This window comes from Chrysochloris asiatica, unplaced genomic scaffold, assembly GCF_000296735.1.
Source record: "Chrysochloris asiatica unplaced genomic scaffold, ChrAsi1.0 scaffold00102, whole genome shotgun sequence".
Taxonomy (NCBI): Eukaryota; Metazoa; Chordata; class Mammalia; order Afrosoricida; family Chrysochloridae; genus Chrysochloris; species Chrysochloris asiatica.
In genome coordinates, this window is record NW_006408620.1 from 946,819 (window position 1) to 962,669 (window position 15,851).

A 15,851-nucleotide genomic window follows, 5' to 3' on the forward strand; every position below is an offset into this window, starting at 1 on the left:
GTAGTGGTTACAAATCGGGCTGCGAACCACAAGGTCAGCAGTTCAAAACTACCAGCTGTTCTGCGGGAGAAAGATGAGGCATTCTGCTCCAGGAAAGATTTATAGCCTCGGAAACCCTGTACAGGGCCGCTGTGAGTCGGAACCGACTCCACGGCACATAACAACAACAACAACAACAATCTTTACAGAAGCAGATTGCCAAATCTTTCTTCCACAGAGTCACTGGGTGGGTTTGAACTGCCAACCTTTTGGTCAGCAGCCAGAACTAAAATATCTGTGTCAAATAGGTACTATTATTATTTCTCATTTATCACCATAAAAGATTTAGTATCTTGCCTAAGGCCACACAGATGGAGCCAGGACTCAAACCCAGGAGGTCTGTTTACCCTAGAGTCTTGCCCACGATTTTATACACTCCTGATTGTTCACATCTCAACAAATATTTTTGCCATCATGGTGTGGAGTTTGAATGCCATCTCCAAAGAGAGCCAATCCCCTCCTTGTCCCTGCCCCTTTCTTTGCTTCTCTAAAAGTTTTCCTTCAGACCACATTGATCTTCCCAGTAGAATTGGGAGAGATGGCAAAGAAATGCAAGGAGGGGTGGAAACCCAGAGGAAAGAAAGGAAACTGAAGAAAGTAGCAGAAAGAGATATCAGGTGGTGAAGAAAGGCAGAGAAGAGAACCCTCTTCCCAAATGGTGTTTCTGGCCAATCTGTGCCTTCTGGTCAGGGCTCCTATGAACTGATTGTAAGGTTGTCCCTGAAAGCACCAGCGGAGTTTGCCCTTTACTGTATTCCCAGAGATGCTTTCACGACAGGATTTGCGCACTTGAAACATTGTAAATAGAGGTCAACCAGCAAATACATGTCTCAAAGGGCTAGAGATGGTAAATGAAAACATCCAAGAGAACAGAAAGTTGGGCTCCTTTAAAATACTGTATCAGTCTCTCAGGGTTCTCTCTCACATACACAAACACACATGGGCTCCTTTAAAATACTGTATCAGTCTCTCAGGCTACTCATACACACACACACACACACACACATAACACACACACTGGGCTCCTTTACAATACTGAATCAGTCTCTCAGGGTTCTCTCTCTCTCTCTCACACACACACACGGGATCCTTTAAAATACTGAATGAATCTCTCTGTCTACTCATACACACACACACACACCTTCCCCAATGTACACACATTTCTGCTAGTCTTTAATTTACCCAGCTACCCTGGCTCTTTCCTTCATGTCATTTCCAACATATCTGATTCAAATGAAAGTCTTCGTGTCCTTATTGTTAACATGAGTTGAACATTTCATTGCTATTGCCCTGGAAGGCACAGCATTGCTTTGTCTGTGTGGCCCAGCTTTGGCTGGATGTCTGTGCTGCTGATCTCAGAGCTGGAGGCAGATGCTCACCTGCAGAGACAAAAAAGATGCCCGCGCTGAGTATCACATTGTGTCTGCTGCGGTGGAACTCGCTGGCTGCCACACAGAGCCCACCGAAGAACAGCAGCGTGACGCTGAGGATGGGGAAGACGCTGGAGGCCCTCACAGCCCCTGTAGAGAGAAGGAAAATGTGTTGTGCTTGCACCTTAGCCAGTCCCCAGAACCCCACCATGGCAGGATGGTGTTGAAGGGAAACCACACCTAAGTAGAAGCACAGAGCCCACAGCAACCATTCCCATAGTTCTGTTCCAATGCATTTGCTCAGAGCCTGTGCATAGAAGGGAGGAGCTTAGGGTATAAGACTCTGAAGTCGCTGTCTAGAAATGATTAATTTTTATCACTGCATGCTTAGAAACCCAATTCCTGGGATCCCTGCTCCTACCATTTCCCTATCACCCCAGGATGGGTTCTCAGTCACCCATGCCTTTACCCGTGTCTATTACCACCTTCTGCTGTTGGCCAGGATCTGGGTGTGGACATGGGAGAGTCAGGATAGTGTACAAGCCTGGGACCCTGTGAGCTTCTCCTCACCATGTGAATATTTCTGTGCTTAAGGGAGTGTGACATGAAATAACAAGTGAACACCATCATGACAGGTCAGGAGAAAAATGGCAGAAAAAAGGAAAAACCTTCTGCTTTTCAAACAAAGGGCCAGGGATTTTCATTTTGTACTGGATCCTACAAATTCTGTAGCTTGTTCCATATACAAGGACTCCTGCCAGACCACACAGTGTTCACCAAAACACCGAACCTTTCCCCCCACAAACCTAGATTTGCATAAGAGCCTAGCACATAATATGAATTTAATCATCTACTGTGGATTAAACTGTCCCCCCACCAAAATATATGTGTGTGTGTGTGTGTGTGTGTGTGTTGGAATTCTCCTCTATCTATGGATATAATTCCATTTGACAATAGAGTTTTCTTTGTTATGTTAATGAGGTCCTATCAATATGTTGTGTGCCATCAAGTTGACTCTGACTCATAGCAACCCTCATAGGACAGGTTAGAACTGCCCATAGGGTTCCTACCCTGTAGCATAGTGGATTATGAACTGGGCTGCTAACTGCAATGTCAGTAGTTCGAACCTACCAGCCACTTTCTGGGAGAAAGACGAGGCTTTCGATAGTGGTAAAGATTTCAAGCCTCAGAAACCCTATACAGGGTTTCTATGACGGAACAGACTCGACAGCGCTTAATATCAACAACAACACTATTTACTGGAGCAGATCCCAGATCTTCTGACCCACAGTCACTGGTATGTTTGAATTGCAACCTGTGGTTAGCATCTGAGCACTTTACCATTGCACCACCAAGGCCCCTATAGGGTCATTATAGGAGTCAGAAACAACTCCATGTCAAGGGTTTTATATCAGTATACGGTGTGTCTTGAAATAAGAACTTTGAGATGTAAAGGAAGCAAGTGGTAGACAGAAGCCACACTGGGGTCTCCAAAGACTGGGGAGAAGAATGCCAGAGAAACTCAGAGATGCTTGCCCCCAGAGAGCCTTTCCCCTGAGTCAGCACCCAGAATTCAGACTTCTTGCCTTCTAAACTGCAAGAAAACACATTTCTGTTCAATAAGGCTTATGGTATTTAGGTCAGAGTAGCATTAAAAACTTCAGACCTTGGACATATTGTCAGGAGGGACCAGTCACTGGAGAGGGATATCATGTTTGGTAAGGTGGTGGGTCAGAGAAATAGAGGAAGACCCCTGGCAAGATGGATTAACAAAGTGGCAGCATCAATGGGCTCAAGCGTGGCAACAATTGTGAGGTTAGCCCAGGACCAGGCAGTGTTTCATTCTGTTGTGCATAGAGTCACTATGAGTCAGTACGACTCGCTGGCACCTAACAACAACAACAACAGTATTAAAAACTACTCATCTCTAAGTTTGTCATCCTCTGGTGGCTTGCATATTGCTGTGGTGCTGGAAACTATGCCACTGGTATTTAAAATACCAGCAGGGTCACCCATAGTGAACAGGTTTCAGCTGAGCTTCCAGACTAAGGCAGACTAGGATGGAGAGACAGACTACTTTGGAAGGTTTAGCCCCTGGAAACCTTCTATATAGCAGTGCAACACTATCAGATAGCACCAGAATATTGAATATGGAAACATGAGGAAGAGCACCAGAATATTGTCAGATATAGTGCTGGAAGGTGAGCCCCTCAGGCAAGACAGCACTCAAAATTCCACGTGGAGAGCTGCTTCCTCAGTAGAGTTGGTCATGACCAAGACCTTCATTTGCTGATGGGGCACAACTCAAAATGAGGAGGAATAGCTGTAAGCATCCATTAATAATCAGAACATGGAATGTATGAAGTATGAGTCTAGGATAATTGGAAGATGTCAAAAATGAAATGGAGCACATAAAGATTGAAATCCTAGGCTTAGTGAGCTGAAGTAGACTGGTATTGGCCATTTTGAATCTGACAGTGATATGGCTTACTATGCTGGGAATGACAGATTGAAGAGAAATGCCATCATATTCATCATCAAATAGAATATGTCAACATCTATCCTGAAGTATAAATGCTGTCTGTGATAGGGTAATATCCATATGCCTTCAAGGAAGACCAGTTAATACCACTATTATTCAAATGTATGCACCAATCACTAAAGCCAGTAATGATGAAATTGAAGCATTCTATCAAATTCTTCACCCTGAAATTGATCAAACATGCAATCAAGATGCATTGATAATTACTGGTGATTGGAATGCAAAGGTTGGAAACAGAAAGGATCAATAGTTGGAAAATATGGTTTTAGTGATAGAAAACAGTGCTAGAGAGCACATGACAGAATTTTGCAAGACCCATGACGTAGTCATTGAAAATACCTGTTTTTAAACAACGTAAAAAACTACTATGCACATGGTCCTCATCAGATGGACTACACAGAAATCAAATTGTTTACATCTATGTGAAGCTGTCGTGTCTTCTTAATGACCCTTTGCTTTCTTCCTATATAATGTTTTAATGTCATCCCACAATTCTTCTGGTCTTATAGATTATTAGTGTCTAGTCATCAAATTGGTTCTTGAGATGATCTCTAAATTCAGGTGAGATATGTTCAAGTTAATACTTTGGTTCTTGTGGGCTTGTTGAAATTTTCTTCAGCTTCATCCTGAACTTTGTTGTTGTGATCGTTGTTAGGTGTCATTGAGTTGGTACCGACTCATAGTGACCCTGTGCACAACAGAACAAAACACTGCCCCGTCCTGGGCCAACCTCACAATCACTGCTACATTTGAGCCCATTGATGCTGCCATTGTGCTGATCTATCTTGTTGGGGGTCTTCCTCTTTTTCTCTGACCCTGCACTTTACCAAACATGATATCCTTCTCCAGTGACTGGTCCCTCTTGATAATATGTCTGAAGTACTAAAGATGAAGTCTGGTCATCCTGACTTCCAAGGAACACTGTGGTTGTACTTCTTCCAACACATATCTGTTTGTTCTTTTGGCAGTCCATGCTACTTTTAATATTCTCCTCCAACACCATAACTCAAATGCATCAATTCTTCTACAGTTTTCCTTATTCACTATCCAACTTTAGCATGCATATGAGGTTATTGAAACACCATGGAAAATGGCCTAAATTTGCATATGAGCAATTGATGGTCTGCTCCACAGTCTGCCCCAGCCTTGTTTTGGCTGATGATATGGAACTTTTCTACCGTCTCTTTCCACAGATGTAGTCAATTTGATTTCTGTATATTCTCTCTAGTGAGGTCTATGTGTATAGTCGTCTTTCATGTTGTTAAAAAAAAGTTATTTGCAAAATTCTATCATGTGATCTCTAGCATCATTTCTATCACCAAGGCCGTATTTTCCAACTACTGATCCTTCTTCTTTGTTTTCAACGTTTGCATTCAAATCAACAGTGATTATCAGTGCATCTTGTTTGTTCAATTTCAGAGTGAAGACATTGATAGAATACTTCAGTTTCATCATCACTGACTTTAGTGCTTGGTGGCTCAGTTTGAATAATAGTTTTATTCACTGCTTTTCCTTGTGGGCGTATGGATATTATCCTATCACAGACTGCGTAGTTCTTCAAAATAGATCTTGAAATGGTATTTTTGATGAATTTGACATCACTCCTTTTCAATTTGTCATTTCTAGTATAGTAAACCATGTGGCTTTCAGATTCAAAATGGCCAATTCAGCTTACTAATGCCTAGGACATGGATGTTTATGTGTTCCATTTCATTTTTGACAACTTCCAATTCTCCTAGATTCATACTTCACATATTCCATGTATTAATTATTAAGGTATGTTTACAACTGTTTCTCCTCATTTTGAGTTGTGCCATATCAGCAATTGAAGGTCCCGAAGGCTTTGCTCCATTTGCATCATCACGATCAACACTACTTTGAGGAGGCATATTTTGAATGCCTTCCAATCTGAAAGGCTCATTTCCTGGCACTATATCTGACAATATTCTGGTGCTCATTATCATGTTTCAACATTCAATATTCTGGTGCTATCTAACAGTGTTCCACTGCTGTTTATGTTGTTTTCAGTGACTAACTACTCAGAAGTACTCCATTTCTCCTTCTTCCTAGCCTGTCTTAGTCTGGAAGTTCATCTGAAACCTGTGTACCATTGGCTCAATTGTCCACCGAGGCTGAATGTTCAGCCCAAAATAATAGCTGGGTCTATAAAGGGAGCAGTAACACTAGGGAGCTATGCATGCTGTAGAATAATTAACCATTTGAGATCAAAAGGGCAGCATTTACTCAAGGGCAAAGTTCAGAAGTGTTGGGAAAGAATGAAGAATGAAAACAGGAAACAGAGGGAGGAAGTGGGACACGTGGTATTGCATTAAGGGATTGCAATCAACAAGATGAAAAAAATGTGTACGGATTATTGAATGGAAAACTAATCTGCTCTAAACCTTCACCCAATTCATAATAGAAAGTTGGATTTTGCTCTTGCAAATCATATGCAACAAATAGGAGCTAAAATGTATTATTTCCTTACTGAGTGTTGGGCCCAGGGCTGAATGTGATTTCTATTAACCTATTTAATTTTCATGATGCTATTAGATGTTGTTGGTGTTAAGTGCTGTTGAGTGGGCTCCAACTCATAGCGACCCTGTTGGTTTTCAAGAAGCAGCTGATGACTTTGAACCAATGACCTTACGGTTCAAACTGACCTTGCCATCCAGTGCTTATCCTACAGTGCCACACTAGGACTTCTGAAGCTGTCAGATACCATTATAGTATCTATTTTGGACCCAAATGAAGAAAGTTAAGAGATATAAAGGTCCAATTTGCCCAAAATCCAATCCAAGGAGTGAGGAGTCAAAGCAAGGTATAAGCCCAAATCAACCAGATGCGAGAGCCCTTGATTTTTGCCGTACTCTACTGCATCCCATGGAGTCCTGGTGTCGTGCTGTGGCTTAATGCGTCAGACTGCAAAGCCCTTTGAACTGCAAGGTCGGTGGTTCAAGCTCACCAGCTGCTCCTCGGAAACCCTAAAAGGGTCACTATGGGTTGGAATCGACTCCACAGCACTTAACAACAACAACTGTATCCCACACGCCACAGTTATGGTGGTCCCATACCATATCCAGTTTACTGACCTTGGGGAAATCCTACAGAGACAAAGTCTCTACTCCAGTAGGATTGAAACTGAAGAGAAGTCAAACTAAAGGCAAATTTTAGTTTATATTTTTTCTTCTAGGTTTTGCCCCTTAGGACCTTGTCCATTAGCACCTCGTCCATTAGCAACTCACGCATTAGCAACTCACCCATTAACACTTTGCCTTAGTACTGCTGCAAAGAAACCTCTGAGGAAGTTGAAAACTTGTATTCAAGTTGAAGAAAATTCCTTAGACCTCTCCCATGGAAACTAAAAGGAACCTCTAAGTTTTGATACTTTTTTTTTTGGTTGTTTCCATTTCTAGTTCACTGAAATTAAAGAGATTTAGATAGCAGAGCCACTTGGATTTCTCTAATAGCAAAAGTGACCCAGGTTCCTTTCCACTTACCCATTTCTAGGGATGAATGCTAAGAAACTTCAAATCCAGAGGCACTTGGATAATTCAGGGTCCTTCCTCCACCCCTCTCCCCCAAGGGAGCTATGAGAAGCAGAGAACTTACTCAGTAAATATTCTGCCGTGTCCTGTTCATAGTCAGCATCTTCAGGGAAGTGATCAATTTTCTTGCACACTCCTCGAAAAGCCCCTGTGGAAACAGATATGAACCTGAACCAGAGTAGGGGACAGGGGTCTCCTCGCCCCACAACGAAGATCCTTTCTCAGTTTGTTAGGGTAGTAGTTGTTGGAGCCACCATCTCTGTTCTCTAGGGCACAAGAAAGAGACCAGTAAATGAAAAAAAATCACAAGACAAATTCTCTGCTTCCTCGATTTTGTGTGATGTTGGACTCTACTTAGAAGAATGAAAACCTCAGAATCACAAACTTTAATTTGAGGACTGTCTTGTCTCATGTTCCTCTGCCCCCAATCAATTAAAAGAAAAGGAGGTCAAATTTGAGAATATTTATTTTCTTTCCATTTTACAGATAACGAAACTGAGCGCAAGCATTTTGCTTGAAATAGACAAATATAGAGAGACTAAATATCATACTGTGGTGGCTTGTGAGTTGCTGTGATTCTGAAAGCTATGCCACCGGTATTTTAAATACCTGCAGGGTCACCCACGGTGGACAGGTTTCAGATGATCTTCCAGATGAAGACAGACTAGGAAGAAGGAGTGATGAACTACATCTGAATATTTAGTCACTGAAAACCTTATGAATAGCAGAGAAACATGGTCAGATATAGTACCGGAAAATGAGCCCCTCAGGTTGGAAGGCATTCAAAATGCCACTGGGGAAGAGGTGCCTCCTCAAAGTAGAGTTGACCATGATGACACAAATGGAGTAAAGCCCATGGGAGAAAAGCTGTGGGACCTTTATTTGTTGATGGGGCACAACTCAAAATGAAAGAGAAACAGCTGTAAACATCCTTTGAAAATCAGAACATGGAATGTACAAAGTATGAATCTGGGAGAATTGGAAGTCAAAAATGAAATGGAACTCATAAACATCAATATTTTAGGCATTAGTGAGTTGAAATGGACTGGAATTGGTCATTTTGAATCTGACAACCACATGGTTTACTGTGCTGGGAATGACAAATTGAAGAGGAATGGTGTTGCATTCATTGTCAAAAAGAACATATTCAAATCAGTCATGAGGTACAATGCTGTCTATGACAAGATAATAGCCATGAGCCTCAATTGTGTGGATCATAACAAGTTATGGACAACATTGCGAAGTATGAGTATTACGGTACACTTAATTGTGCTCATGAGGAATCTGTACCTGGACCAAGAAGCAGCTGTTAGAACACAACATGGGAACAATGAATGGTTTAAAATTAAGAAAGGTGTGCGACAAGGTTGTATTCTTTCACTATACTTATTCAACCTGTATGCTGAGCAAATAATCCAAGAAGATAGGTTCTATGAAGAAAAACGTGGCATCAGGATTGGAGGAAGACTCACTAACAACCTGAGATATGCAGATGATACAACCTTGCTTGCTGAAAGTGAAGAGGACTTAAAACATTTACTGAAGAAGATCGAAGAGCACAGCCTTATGGATTGCATCTCAATGTAAAGAAAACAAAACTCCTCACAGCTGGACCAATAAACAACATTCTGATCAATGGAGAAAAGATTGAAATTGTCAAGGACTTCATTCTTCTTGGCTCTACTATCAACACTCATGGAAGCAGCAGTCAAGAAATAAACACCATATTGCATTAGGCAAATCTACTGCACAAGATCTTTTTTAAAGTGTTGAAGAGCAAAGATGTCAGCTTGAGGACTAAGGTGCGCCTGACCCAAGCCATAGTATTTTCAATAACCTCACATGCATGCGAAAGCTGGACAGTGAATAAGGAAGACTGTAGAAGAATTGATGCTTTTGAGTTATGGTGTTGGAGGAGAATATTGAAAGTATCAGGGACTGTGAAAAGAACCAATAGATCCATTTTGGAAGAAGTGCAGCCAGAGTGTTCCTTTGAGTCCAAGATGGCTGAACTTCGTCTTTTATACTTCGGACATATTGTCAGGAGGGACCTAGTCACTGAAGTAAGATACCCTCTTTGGAAAGGTGGAAGGTCAGAGACAAAGAAGCAGACCACCAACGAGATGGATTGGCCAAGTGGCAGCATCGATGGACTCAAGCGTGGCAACAATAGTGAGGTTGGCCCAGGATTGGGCAGTGTTTTGTTCTGCTGTGCATAAGGTTGCTATGGGTCGGTATCAACTCGATGGCACCTTACAACAACAACAGAATCTATTAGTGGTTACCAGTGGTGGGAAAGATTGGAAAAGGAGGTGGTATCATTGCTTACGGAGTTCTGAGTTAGCATTAATGGTGGTGGTGTTGTAGCAAATCCAAAGACGCAGGAAACCGAGCAGCACACAGAGCGGTGGAGGAGAAGAGATTTATTTGTCTAGCAGACACAGAGAGGCTTATGGGTCTCTAAGTCTAGGCTCCATTTCTCTTTGTTCTTAAGTCTTTATACCAACATTTTCCAGGGGAGGGGGAGTGAGTAAAGTCTCACAAGGAGGGAGAGCAGTAAAATTTACAGGTGGAAGCCTCAGTCAGTTTGATAAGGATGTACCTGGAGTGTTAGTTTCTTTGTTGCATCCTATCTAGGCCGTAAAAATTCCTTCTCCCCTTCCTCCTGCACTTCCTGTCCTCTTCAGCAGAATATTTGCAAAAGGGTGGTGGTACACATGAAGGACATAATCAATGTCACTGAATTGTACACATTAAAATTCTTGAATTGGCAAATGTTGTGTTACACTGTTGAGACGTAAACAACAACTTTACAGGCCCACATATATGTGAATTTAAATCCACTGTGGCACCGTAGGATCAGCACTGGCCTTTGAACCACAAGGTTGGCAGTTCAAACCCACCAGCTGCTCCTTGGAACTGTATACAGCATCTCTGAGTTGGAACTGACTCTAAGGCACTTACCAACAACAAATCTACTTCCATTGAGTCGACTCCGATACATAGATAGCCTGTATAGGGTTTGTTGTTGTTGTTGTTCAGTGCTATTGAGTCGGTTCTAATGCACAGCGACCCTGTATAGGGTTTCTAAGGAACCAGTGGTGAGTTTGAACCACTGACCTTACGATTCAAACCGACCTTGTGGTCCAATGCTTCATTCCACAGTGCCACACCAGGACTTATGAAGCTGTAAATCCTTATGGGAGCAGAAAGCCTCATTTTTCTCCTGTGGAGCATCTGGTGCATTTAAACTGCTGACTTTGTGGATAGAAGGCCAGTGCTTATCCTAAAATGCTACCAGGGCTCTGTTACATGTGGACTATTTTCAATAAATATATTGGACCCTTCTATGATACGGGCTTTGGTAGTGTAGTGGTTACGAATCGGTCAGCAGTTGAAACTACCAGTCGTTCCTCAGGAGAAAGATGAGGCTTTCTACTCCCGTAAAGATTTACAGCCTCAGAAACCCTGTACAGGGTTACTATGAGTTGGAACCGACTCCACGGCACATAATAACAACAACAACAACAACAACAACAACAACAACATGATACGGGCACTGAAACTCAAACAAACATTGAAAAGAAGGCTTGGTATCTGTAAAGGTGAAATTCATAACATCTTTTTTGACCAAAACTATATGATTAAATTTAACTCAGTTACTATTGAATTAGACTGTTCTTTTCATCCAACTGTCTGCCTGAAAATCTATATTTGTTTCTCTGACCAACTTCTGCTATCAGGATATGCTAATTGCTAGAAGCCATAAAACTAGAATGCAGTATCCCTCTCTGGTATGTGAGCATGGGAATAAAATGCACTCTAAGGAAGGGAATCTTGCCACCGCCGTCTTTTCTATAAAACGGACCAAGGAATATTTCTTGATGACAAAAACGTAATAAGACAGTTGCTTAAAAGGGTCTTGACACACTAACCTTGAACTTTCCCCGACTACTTAAAAGTTTGGATTAGCAATCTGTTTCTAGGAAATGGGACCCTGGTACCAAGATGAATCTTCATCCACTCCTGAGACAGCTGGCTAAAACTGCATATTTCCATTAGTGATATTTTATGATCCCTTCTGAAAAATCTCAAACTACAATTAAGAACTGCTGTAATTAGTTCCTGAAATCAATTACTGTAATGCTTTACATGCAATCATCCTATAGAAGTCCATTCTGCTCTTTCAACCCATCTTATTTGTTGTTTCGCCCAAAAACTAACCAAAGAAATGACTTGATTAAATTTATTTGTTTCACAAATTATATCTATTTTTCTGAGAAAATTTTAGTTGGAGTCATCAATTTTCACTTGTTTTCCTGCATCTTAATATAATAATTTTTCTTTTTTCTGAATAAATTCAATTTTTATGGATCCTTCTCTATAAAGTACTTTACAAAATCATTTTTAGAGGAACAGCTGTAGAGAATTGTCAGCTCAGAGTGACCCTGTATAGGATTTCCAAGGAGCAGCTGGTGGGTTTGAACTGCCGACCTGTCCTGATCCTACAGCACCACTTCCCTTGTTAGAAAGTGTTTAAAGGCAAAAGCAACTCATTGCTAGGGGAACTTGAGTTGAGGTCCTGAGTCTCGGAGTTCCTTACCTGCCTGCTTACAATTGAAACACTTCATCCTCTTCATTGAGATGTCTTCTTAATTCTGGCAAGAATCTGCTGAGGGCAGAACTAATTGTCTGCAGCAAGAATATTTCACATGCAAACCTAGATTTCCAGTTTCTTTTTGAAAAATTAGGAATTCTGTCCCCCATTTCCCTATGACAATTCTCTACAGCTGAAAATTAAGCTGGCAGAAGCTGTCCAGTCGGCCAAGATCTACCCCTGAACCCACAATACAGTGTTGTTGGTAGGTACTGTCCAGTTGGTTCTGACTCATAGCAACTCTACAGAAAGAAACTTTGCCCAATACTATGCCTCCCCACAACTGTTGCTACATTTTTGCAGCCACTGTGTTAATCCATGGCATTGAGGGTCTTCCCCTTTGTCACTGACCCTCTGTTTTACCAAGATGATGTCCTTTTCCCAGGACTAATACCTACTTATAACATGACCAAAGTACATGAGACGAAGATTCACCATCCTCACTTCTAAGCAGCATTCTGGCTGCACTTCTTCCAAAACAGTTTGATTCATTCTTCTGGCAGTCCACGCTATATGTAATATTTTTTCACCAATTCCAAATTCAAATGCATCAGTTCTTGGTCAGCTTTCCTTATGCATTTCCCAGCTTTGGCATGCATATGAGATGAATGAAAATACCATGACTCGGGTCAGGTGCACTTGAGTCCCCAAAATGACGTCTTTGTCTGAATATTTTAAATAGGTCTTTTATAGCAGATTTGCCCAGTTCAATGTCATTTGATTTCTTGAGTGTTGTTTCCATGAGCATTGATTGTAGATCCAACTAAAATGGAATTCTTGAAAACTCCGATCTTTTCTCTCTTTATTGTGATGTTGCTTATTGGTCCAGTTGTGAGGATTTTTGTTTTCTTTATGTTGAGGTGTAAGCCCTGCTGAAGGCTGTAGTCTTTGAGCTTCATCAGTAATCGATTCAAGCAGTTACGTCATAAGTTTTCTTCCTGCCCTGATGCCATGTTCTTTTTCATATTATCCAACTTCTTGGATTATTTGCTCAGCATACACACTGAATAAATATACAAAAAGAAGACAACTCTGACACACATCTTTCTTGATTTAAGACATAGTATTCCCTTGTTCTGCCTCTTGTTCTATGTACAGGTTCCACACGAGCACAATTGAATGTTCTGGAATTCCCATTCTTCCCAATGTTACCCATTGTTTGTTAAGATCTGCACAGTTGAATGTCTTTGCATAGTCAATAAAGCACAAGTAAATATCTTTCTGCTAGTCTCCACTTTCAACCAAGATCCATCTGGTGTCAGCAATGATAGTCCTCATTCCACGTCCTTTTCTGACCCCAGCTTGAATTTCTGGCAGCTCCTTATCAATGTACTGCTGCAATTTGTTTTTCATTGTCCAGCAATATTTTACTTGTATGTGATTGTTAATGATGTTGTTTGATAATTTTTGCATTCTGTTGGATCACCTTTCTTTGGAATGGGCACAGATATGGATATATTCTAGTCAGTTGGCCAGCTAACTAGCTCACTCCCAAATTTCTTTGCAAACAAGTGAGTGTTTCCAATGTTACATCTGTTTGTTGAAACATCTCTGTAGGTATCCCATAAATTCCTGGAGCCTTGATTTTTTTTCCCCCCAATACCATCAGTGCAGTTTGGATTTCTTCCTTTAGTACCATAGATCTTGATCATATGCTACCTCCAGAAATAGTTGTATACCTATCGATTCTTTTTGGTACAATGACTTTATGTATTCCTTTCATCTTCTCTTGATGTTTCCTGCATCATTTAATATTTTGCCCATTCATTTCAGTTACCCAGAATCAACCACACACAGTCCAAAAATATGTGAATTGTATGCTTCTCTGAGTAGCTTGATGGAATCTCCCAGAATCCTCCTCTGTCCCAGAGCTGATTTCTTCTTCCTCTGCTGGTACCTGCAGTTTCAGGCATCCACTGGAGACCTTGGAACACATCCCCTGAGAAGAGGGGACTATTGTACTTGCCTGGCCTATAGGTCTTTGAATTTGCAGCCCCTGAACCAGTCTTTGGAGCCATACTTAGGTATGAGTTCTGACTCAACCACTTACTAATTGTGGCACTGACAATGAATTACCTCTCCAAATATTCACTTCTTCATCAACAGAATGGAAATAATAATAGTAACTTTATAGAACTGTCATGAGGATTAATGGAGGCAGTAATAGTTACAGCACCAGCCAACATTCTAAGTACCTTATACATAAGTCTTTTAATCAGGCAATGACATAAAGCACTTAGTATAGTTCCTGGCACATAGTAAGAACTCAGTAAATTGTAGCTATTGCTACTGTTGTTTGGGTGGATAGTTTAGGGCTGGATGAGACACATTGGTGCCATCGTGGGATCAAGAAAGCAAAAAAAAAAAAAAAAAAACAAAAAAAGAACGAAAGCAATAAAAAAGGAAAGGGAATTAATAATTTCCCCAAGGAGGACTCTCCACATGGAAAATTAAGCTGCTGGTACTAGAAGCCATACACTAATCACTGCACAAAGTGAAGCTGGCCATTCATATGAATAGCATATTGCTACCTCCCAGAAAAACCACTGTTTAGCATTTCTGTATATTTCCTTCCAGATCCCACCATCACCACATATGTACATACAAATGGCTTTATAATATTGGGATTATTTTCTTCTCATTTACATATTCTCACAAGTATTTCCCCATATCAGTAAATCTAAAAATATATGATGCGGTTGAACTTGCCCATAAATTGCAGAGGACAGAACGAAGGGGGAGTTGAAAACATACACCCTGTTAAGGACAAGTCAGGATACAGACGCAGGCAGTCCCTACCACAACTTTAAGCTAAGAGAGAAGCAGACACTAGAAGTGAGGCAAACCAGAAAGAGGGTCTGTGGTGATTCGCACAAATGGTTACAGGTGAGAACTGGAGGTAAGCTAGGTGTGAGAACCGGGCCATGAAGGTTGGTTAATTTGCTCTTTGTATTTCCTCCCATCCTTCCTTCTTCCCTGCCTTCCACATGCCCAGAACTGTTTTAGGTACTGGGTTCACAAAGAAGATTCTGGTCCCCAGAACTGATATTCAAAAAGTTTGTGGAAAAATTCCATCTTTTCATTCCATTTTTCCACAAACATTTTACAGCCCCCTTGTATCATCAGATAATTATGATCATGATAGCTATGCTTTGAAGGGAAGAAAGCCAGGTGATGTGATCTGACTGTGCACTGGGGCAGGTGGTTAGGGAAAGCCTCCCTTAGGAGGGAACATTGGATGTTAGCATTGGACACAAAGCAGGAGTCAGCTATGTGATGAGCCAGGGTAAGGGTTCCTCAATAACCTTTCTAGTGCCGTTCCTTCAGTGCTAGGATTCTGGGATATATGGGAGGTTGGGTTGCACATGAACCAAGGTCAGCTTCATCTCTTCCTTCCTGGAGGTAGCCAGGACTGAGGCAACGTAAAAGATCTACACAATGCTGAGTAACTTCTAGAATCCAGGGGAGGCATCAAGATGGGGAAGAAGTCTTGAAATTGGAATATTTGTGTTTTCAACTCTAAAAGTCCCTGTAGTGTGCTTCCAGCCACCACTCGTCTGTCAGTTTGTCACACTGTGGTGACTTGTGTGTTGCTGTGATGCTGGAAGCTATGCCATCGGTATTTAAAATACCAGCAGGTTGACCTATGAGGGACAGGTTTTAGCTGAGATTCCAGACTAAGACAGACTAGAAAG

The 15,851-nt window shown here is 41.3% G+C and overlaps 1 protein-coding gene across 1 annotated transcript in view; it reads right to left on the minus strand.

Annotated features, from left to right (window-relative positions):
* CACNG3 (calcium channel, voltage-dependent, gamma subunit 3) overlaps positions 1-15,851 on the minus strand; it is a 157,258-nt gene that overhangs the window by 9,129 nt on the left and 132,278 nt on the right. Inside the window, exons 2-3 of the mRNA XM_006867192.1 lie at positions 7,564-7,647; positions 1,419-1,559 (exon numbers count right to left, since the gene is read on the minus strand). Of these exons, the coding sequence (XP_006867254.1) occupies positions 1,419-1,559; positions 7,564-7,647 (225 nt within the window). The remainder of the gene's footprint in view (positions 1-1,418; positions 1,560-7,563; positions 7,648-15,851) is intronic.